Raw genomic sequence first — 9,224 nt, forward strand, 5'->3', positions numbered from 1 at the left:
AACACATTTTTTAATTGTGTGTTCCCATAAAGATGAAGGACTTCCCTAAAATGACAAGAAATAATTAAGACACAAAGCAAAAGAATTTAACAAAACACTTGCAAAGTCATTGGCCAACCTGTCATAAACCCAAGACCTACTTGCTTCATGGCAGTCTCTCCAATTTTGTCTGAATGCTTGCGGATACTCTCCAGAAAGTCTTTGAGATCAGACATAGAGACATCCTTAATTTCTTCACGAAGCTTAGGGATATTATCCACCATCACCTTGCAGAATCGATAGTGGCTCACTTGAGGCAGATAGGTATGCTCTAGATGTTCCAGAGTTTTCAGTGCAGGGTAATGCCTATAAAAGGAATTATATCACCTTTAGCTCAACTCAGTCTGTTTTAGGGTCACAGATATATTCCTCAGGCAAAATTTCTAGCCTGAATTAGTTTTCACTGTACATTAAGACAAATCCAGTATTAACTTTTTTAATAAAAACATCCATGGAAAATCTCAAATTATTAACAATTAATAAATATATGCATTTAAAAGACAAGTAAATTATAATAAAAAATATTCTTCTCTTTCCTTTCAATTTCATGAAAAGATTTTTAAAGCAATGATTATAACACTGCATTGTAATTCTATAAAATATATAGATATAATATATATGGCAAAATAGTACAAAAGAGGAAGGAAGAAATGGAGCTAAGTTGAAGCAAAGCCACTACATTATACCAAAATTGTACCACCAATGACCTAAAGTAGACTATAATAAATTAAGATACAGATTATAATCCATAGAGCAGCCTCTAAAAAAATAACTCAAAAGTAATACTTAAAAAATTTAACAGGTGTATTTTTAAATATCACACTAAAAATTATTTAACACCAAAAAAGGGAGAAAGCAGAAGAACAAAAAAGACATGAAAAACATAGAAAACAAAAGAGCAAAATCCAACCATAGCAACAATTACATACACTCCAACTAAAAGGCAGACGTTGTCAGAAAGGATTTAAAAAGCATGATATGAATATATGTTGTCTATAAGAAACATACTTTAAATTCTAAAAAACAAATAAGTTACAAAGTAGAAAAAGTAAGATATACCATGCAAAAAATCATCATAAAAATGCTTAAATAGCTATGTTAGTATAAGAGAAAATAGTTTAAGACAATAAATATTGCTGTAATACAGAGAAATATTTCATAACAAAAAAGGGACAATATTTATCTAACAGGAAGAAAAGCTTCCATAAGCATAAGAAAATGATAAAGGTGACAAGGTAAAAACAAAATAAGCTATGCATTAAAAGAACATAATTAATAAGAATAAAGAGAAAACAACAACCTTGTAAAGATTATTTGCAACATATACACTGCTTTTTTTTAAAGCAGTGAACAAGAAAAGTCTTAAAAGAATTGTTTAAAAGGCCCATATCTGAAAAAAGAAGTTGAACTGATATGTTAATAAATCCAAATCAAAAACATAATTTGTCACTCAAACTGATAAATATTTTTTAAAAGATCATGGGTAACATTTTCAGGTATTTCAATAAATGATAATTCACAGCCTGCTGGTAAACAAATTTGTACTAATGATACAAGTTTTCAATGAAGAATTTTACCAAGACAAGTACTCTAAACAGCTACATTTCAAAAATAAACAAACAAACACAAATTAGATGCATAATTTTCTTGAATTAGTTATATTTATTAACAAATAAAAATACTAATCTAGATGTCAAATAACAAGGAATTAGACACATTATTATAGATCTATGTAGTAAAAGACTAATAAAATAGCAAAATTTTTATAATACTTTTGTATGAAAATTATTTCAAAAACAGAACTTACAGCTCTGGCCAGTACTGCTAGATGGTTAGAATATCAGCCCACGCACCAAAGGGTCTCGGGTTCGATTCCCAGTCAAGGGCACCTGGATTGCAGGTTCTATCCCTGGCCCTGGTCAGGGTGCAGGCGAGAGGCAACCAATTAATGTGTCTCTCACATTGATGTTTCTCTCTCTCTCTCTTCCCCTCCCCCTTCCCTTCCACTCTCTCTAAAAATCAATGGAAAAAAATATCCTCAGCTGAGAATTTTTTTAAAAAATCCAAACTTACAAGTATAATCATAACATTTTTCAACATTATAAATATGTATACATGTATAGATTATGAATATATATGCATGCATAAACTATATAATCACTAAATATACCCAAACATAAGGACGTAGAAAAATGACTAGAAAAATACATACAAAAATGTTAACCATAATTTTTTTCCTTGGATAGCAACATTATGGTTGATAATTTTCTTCATGTTTTTAATTTCCTAATTTCCAATGATATATTTATATAGGAAAAATTCAATTCCAAATCTATAAATAAAGTACTTACAGCCCTATTTTAGATTTTAAGAATGAATTTCACAGTAGTGAAATTCTCTTCTTGCCCAAATGCACTTAATACCACAAACTAAAGATTAGAGATTGCTTTTATTTTAATTTTTTGTTGTTGTTTTTCCTTTGTGTGTTCCAAAAATAAAAAAGTTAGTCCAGCCCGGCCAAATACATAGAGGGAAGAAAGGTTTATTTCTTCTAAATTTAGAAATATAATTATAGTTTAATCTGAAATGGTTGGTTTTATTAAATTTTTACAGACTCAAAAACAGTGCAATTCACATGGTTTGTGTAAACAGAATGGTGTTTATAGTACAATTAGGTATAAAAAGCTATGTGCAATAAAATGCAATTTCTCTAGAGAGAAACTTTAGAATGGACAGAAAGCCAGAAATTAAGCCAAAAAGATAAACACACTTTGGGGTTTAGTTATATTTTGGAACATTGTTTATAGAATGAGAAAAATCTAACAATGTTGCCTGCGAGACACATTCACTGATGAGACACATGGCTCCATGCCGAAAACATCTGGTCAACTCCACCAAAGCTAATTAGTATAAAACCCAGTGATTCCCGGCAACAAAGAATGTTACCTTATTTCCCCATTGTCTTTTCTCTATCATATTCATGTTCCCACTATAACAGATCAAAAAGATTATTCAAATTTCTGGTGTATTTCAAATATCAGTGACAGGTTAAAGAATGATAGCCAATTAAACACCTGTATAGCAGACACCAAAAGAAAAAAATTCTATTTCCAACAGCCATGGAAATCTAAAACAAGATTTAGACATTACTTTGGCAACCTCTAAACATTATTAAAACTGAATCAAAAACAAATTCTAAGCTTTATTTGCATGTGTGCTAGCTATCCGCCTCTCCCCCTCATGCAGGCTACCTTATAGTAATGTGAGCAAAAAGAAAATAAATAAAATAAAAAAAGGGAATAAAAAGAAAGGTAACAGGAAAAGAGGTCTAAAAAAATCCTATAAACTGAATAACTAAAGTCTGAATAATTTAGGCATGATTGAATGCTATCATGAGAAGAGAAATGTTGATTTTAGGCTAATTAAATGTTGGTACTTCCTTGCCGTGGTGCAGAACTGTTTCACAAAAATGGTTTTTAAAATTCTAATGTGATCTTTTTTAAAAATATATTTTATTGATTTCAGAGAGGAAGGAAGAGGGAGAGAAAGATAGAAACATCAATGATGAGAGAGAATCATTGATCAGCTCTGCCTCCTGGGAACCCAGCCTGCAACCCCAACTTAGGTATGTGCCCTGACCAGGAATCAAATGACAATCTTTGGTCCATAGGGTGAAGCTCAACCCCTGAGTCATACCTGCCAGGCTAATAGTGATTTTTTAAAGCAGATCACAATTTTTAAAAATTTGTAGTATGATAAGAATATGAAATAAAAACTTTCACCACAGAAAATTAGTGCCTTTCGTAATCAAAGAGCATCATTAACAACTATTTAATCCCTTCTATGAGCTATAGATAGAAAGATGGTCGGATATCTTTCCTTAGGGAACATAAAACCTAGTAGTATAATCAGTAATTACAGCTTTAAAAAAAATAAACTATGCTTCCAGCTATGAAGGACTAATAAGAAACAGACATGAACTTCCACTTTTAAAAAGTAGAATACTGGCTAAAATATATAAAACAATTGTTTTCAGATAGTAGACTTCAGGTAACACAGAACTATACAATCTCTGAAAAAGGGAAACTAATAAGGTGAGCTTAATAATTATCTGAGTTATCTATCAGGAGGTGATTTCTAGATCATGGACAAAGTTAGAGAAAACCCAAACAGAACCCAGCAGCTTAGCAGCATTGGAGTCAGACAGAAGAGTTCAGGAAAGCTGATGCACCTTGAGGTTGTGCAGTGGAATTCAAAAAGAAAAAAGGAGGAATGCAGAAAAGAAATGCAGAAATCTACACAGGGGTTCCCTTGAGTCTTTGCTAAGTACTAGGCCAGGCATAGGAAAAATGAAATTCCATATGAACAGGCAAAACGAAGGAAGAAAAAGTGGGGAAGGGAGGGAAGATGGGAGAAGAGAGAGACAGAGACAGATACCATGGAGATGTAAGGTAAACACTTCCAGGAGCTCAGACAGGGTCGAGAAATATTCAAACAGCCAAGCTGAAGAGTCCTTGAGGATTCCTGAGCTATTCAGTGAAGATGAATACTACTCTGAAATATCCCTGAATGAAGGTAAGCCTAGTAAAGCTTAAAAATGGAGTTTAAACAAACCTGCAAACAACTAAACTATTTGCCGAAACAAAGACCAACACTCTCTAAGAAAAAAAACACCCCCCAAAATCCAGACACATCAAGATAATATAATGTCCATTATTCAATCAAAAATTATTAGACATGATAAGAACAACAAAAAGACCTATAACTAGGAAAAACAAAAGCAGTCTGCAGAAAGAGATCCAAAATGCCAAGTGACAGAACTAGCAAAGAAGTACGTGAAAACAGAGAGCAGAGCCATATACTTGTATTTTAAAATACAAACATAAGAGAAATTAAACATTTTTAAAAATGGAACTCCTAAATGTAAGGAATATATTTTCTGAAATGAAAATTTCACAGGATGGGAATTTTTACACAATGCAAAAAAGAGAAGTCAGTGTACTTGAAAACAGCAATAAAACTATACCATGTAAAGCACAGAGAGAAAAAAGATGAGGGGTAAAAAACAGAATAGATCCTCTGTTCCAACATAGATGTAATTTAAGTCCCAGGATAAGGATGGAAAAAGGAGAGAAAAAAATGTTTGAAAAAAATAGTATCTGAACCTTTTCCAGATTTTCTGGAAATTAAACCCACAAATCCAAGAAGCTAAACAAAACACAAGTAAGATAAATACACACATGCATCAAAATCAAATTGCTGAAAACAAATGATAAAGACAAAAGTGGGGGTTTTTTATATTTTATTAATTTTTTACAGAGAGGAAGGGAAAGGGAGAGGGATAGAGAGTTAGAAACATCGATGAGAGAGAAACATCGATTCAGATGCCTCCTGCACACTCCCTACTGGGGATGTGCCCGCAACCAAGGTACATGCCCTTGACCAGAATCGAACCCAGGACCCTTCAGTCCGCAGACCGACGCTCTATCCACTGAGCCAACCTGGTCAGGGCAAGACAAAAGTTTTATAACAGATGGAGAAATGGCACATTAAGTATAGACAGACAAATGTAAGCCTGATCACATACCTCTCCTTAGAAAACTACATAAGCCAAAAGACAAAGAAATTACATTTTAAGAACTAATTAATCTATAAACTTAGACTTCTATACCCATCAAAAATAGATTTCAAAAGTGAAGATGAACAATAAGATACTATTTCACACCCACCAAGATGGCCATAATCAAAAGACAAACAATAATAAGTACTGACTGGGATGTGCAGAAATAGAAATCTTCACATGCTGCTGGTATTTGGAGGGAAGGTAAAAGCACAGCTGCTTTGGAAAATAATCTGGCACTTCCTGAAATTGTTAAACATAGAGTTAAAACATGATCTAGCAATTCTATTTCTACGTATATAATCAAGAGAAATGAAAGCATATCTCCACACACACCAAAAAAACTTATAAACAAAAATCCATAGCAGCATTACTCAGAAAAGCCAAAAAGTGAAAATAACACAAATGTTCATCAACTGATGATAACTAAATAAAATGTGATATCCTATATAATAAAAGGGTAATATGCAAATAGACCGAACGGCAGAACAACAGAACAACCAATCAAGGCGTAATATGCTAATGATATGCTAAGACTGCTCAACAGCTCGCTATGATGTGCACTGACCACCAAGGAGCAGATGCTCTGACCAGTAGTTTAACTTGCTGCTGGGGTCCAGCCAATCGGGACTGAGCGAGATGGGCCAGACATGCCCTGGAGCCCTCCCGCAGTCCCTCCCTGGCCCGATCATGCACCGGTGGGGTCCCTCAGCCTGGCCTGTGCCCTCTCGCAATCCGGGACCCCTTGGGGAATGTTGGACAGCCGGTTTCAGCCCGATCCCACAGGCCACTCCCCTTGGGAGGGTGCCAGACTCAGGGCTCATGGCTGGAGAGCACTACTGTGGCAGCGTGAGCCTCTCCTGATCAGGACTGACTGGGCACGAGCCTGCGGCAGGCACAGTGGGGCCGGGATGAGCGAGAGCAGCAGGTAGGAGCTGCAGGTGGCGTTGGACTGCGGGTTTCGGCTCAATCTCTGCAAGCCACCCAGAGGGACCCCACCTGTGCACAAATTCATATCCCTATAATAAAATATTATTCAGCAATATAAAGAAATGAAGAACTGGTATACAGTACAACATGAATGAAGCTTGAAAACATGTTAAATGAAAGAAGCCAATCACAAAGAACCACATATTGTATTATTCCATTTATATGAAATTCCAGAATAGGCAAATCTATAGAGAAAGAAAGTAAATTAGTGGTTCCCCATAGCTGGCAAGGAAAGACAGGGACCAGAAGAGGATTGGGTAGTGACGGCTAAGAAACTCAAAGTTTCTTTTGGAAAGAATGAGAACATTCTAAAATTGACAGTGGTGATTGTTGCACAACTCTGTGAATACACTAAAAACCACTGAATTGTACATTTTAAATGAATGAATTAAGTAGTATGTGAATATATCTCAAAAAACCTGATAAAATATTTTAGACAAAAAACTTTAAAGACACAATATAAAAATTAAACAAAAAGAAAGCAGCAATGATTACATTAATACCAAACAACTTATATTTCAGAAAAAGAAGTATTACCCGGGATACAGAGGAACCCTCCATAATAATAAATGGGTTAGTTCATCAGGAAGATGTAACAAATGCTAAATGTGTATGCACCCAATAAGAGAGAGTCAAAGCACACATAGAACAGAAAAGAAGGCTTATGCAAATCCACAATCATAACAGGCAATTTCAATACTCCTCTGTCAACAATTGACAAATACAAAATTATTAGGATAGAAAATTTGAACAACACTATCAACCAAGTGTATCAAAATTACAGTTAAAAAATGCTCCACTCACCCTAACCAGTTTGGCTCAGTGGATAGAGCGTCGACCTGCGGACTGAAAGGTCCCGGGTTCGATTCCAGTCAAGGGCATGTACCTCAGTTGCAGGCGCATCCCCAGTGGGGGTTGTGCAGGAGGCAGCTGATATCGATGTTTCTAACTCTCCATCCCTCTCCCTTCCTCACTGTTAAAAAATCAATAAAATATATTTTTTTAAAAATGCTCCACTCACCCTAGCCGGTTTGGCTCAGTGGATAGAGCATCAGCCTGTGGACTGAAGGGTCCCAGGTTCGATTCCAGTCAAGGGCACATGCCTGGGGTTGCGGGCTCGATCCCCAGTAGGGGACATGCAGGAGGCAGCCAATCAATAATTCTCTCTCATCACTGATGTTTCTATCTCTCTCCCTCTCCCTTCCTCTCTGAAATCAATAAAAATCTATTTTTAAAAAAAATGCTCTACTCAACAACAGATATACATTATTTTGAAGTGTACATGGAATTTTCACCAAAATAGACCATATGATAGGTGTAAAACAAGTCTCAACAAACATAAAAGGTTGAAACCATATTTTTTTATATTTGTGAACACAATGAACTGAAATTACAAATAAATTTTAAAATTTTTGAAAAACTCCCCCAATATTTGGAACTTAACTATTTCACTTCTAAATAGTTACCGAATTTAATTTTTAAAATCACAAGAGAAATTAGGAAATATTTAAGAAAAGAATCATAAAACATGTAAGCTTCAGTTAAAGCACGACTTAGAGAAAAATGTACAGTTTTAAATGGCAACATTAGAAGACAAAGAACCAAAATCAATGCTCTAGGCTTCCACTTTATAAAGCTAGAAAAAAAGCAAATTAAACCCCAAGTAGGCAGGAGGAAGAAAATACTAAAGTTAATAGCAGAGATCAATAGAATAGACAACGGGGGGGGGGGGGCGCGGAATCAATAAAACCTAAAGGTGCTTTTTGAAAAAAAATTAAGAAAAGTGATAAACCTTTAGCTAGAATAATCAGAGAGACAGAAACAAGGAGGCAAAAACGGATAGGTCCTAGACTTATCAGGGTGATCAATTCATAAGGTATATGTCTAATCACTTTATTAGACACCTGAAATTAATACTGTATATCAACTGAAATTGAAAAATAAATTTTAAAAAAGAGAGACAGAGAAGATATAAATTGTCAATATAAAACATAAGCAATGAAAGAGAAAGTATCACTATAGAGAGCATACACATGTTAAAATAAGGGAATATTATGAACAATTTTTGCTAATGAATTAAACAGCTTGGGTGACATGGACAAACTACTAAATGACACAAATAAGCATAATTTACTGAAAAAAAAACAAAAATGCAAACAGCTCAGTACTGATTTTTTTATTATTAAATTTGTAGTTGAAAACCTTCTCACCAAAAACAAACAAATCTCCTTGTCCACGTGCCTTCACTGGTGGACTCAACCAAATATTTAAGGAAGGCAATGCCAACACTATACAAATTCTTCCAGAAAAATCAAAGATGGAATACTTCCCAACTCATTCTATGAGGCCAGCATTAATCTGATACGAAAATCAGACAAAGATGTTACAAATAAAGATAGATAAATATAGATAAATATTCCTTATGAACATAGTTGCAAAAATCCTTAACAAAATTTTAACAGATCATATACCATTTCCAAATGGAAATTATTCCACAAATGCCAAGCTTGGTTTAACATTCAATAATTAATCATGTAATCATCATATGATAAATTATATATATATATATATATAT

At 34.3% G+C, this 9,224-nt stretch overlaps 1 protein-coding gene across 4 annotated transcripts in view; it reads right to left on the bottom strand.

The window, feature by feature from the left end:
• Positions 1–9,224, bottom strand: part of EXOC6B (exocyst complex component 6B) — a 477,149-nt gene that overhangs the window by 406,174 nt on the left and 61,751 nt on the right. For all 4 annotated transcript variants that reach the window (XM_023760613.1, XM_006096760.3, XM_023760615.1 and 1 more), the window contains one exon: positions 141–345. In XM_023760613.1, coding sequence (XP_023616381.1) covers positions 141–345 — 205 coding nt within the window. The remainder of the gene's footprint in view (positions 1–140; positions 346–9,224) is intronic.

The sequence above is a fragment of the Myotis lucifugus genome, unplaced genomic scaffold, assembly GCF_000147115.1.
Source record: "Myotis lucifugus unplaced genomic scaffold, Myoluc2.0 scaffold_186, whole genome shotgun sequence".
NCBI classification, from domain to species: Eukaryota; Metazoa; Chordata; class Mammalia; order Chiroptera; family Vespertilionidae; genus Myotis; species Myotis lucifugus.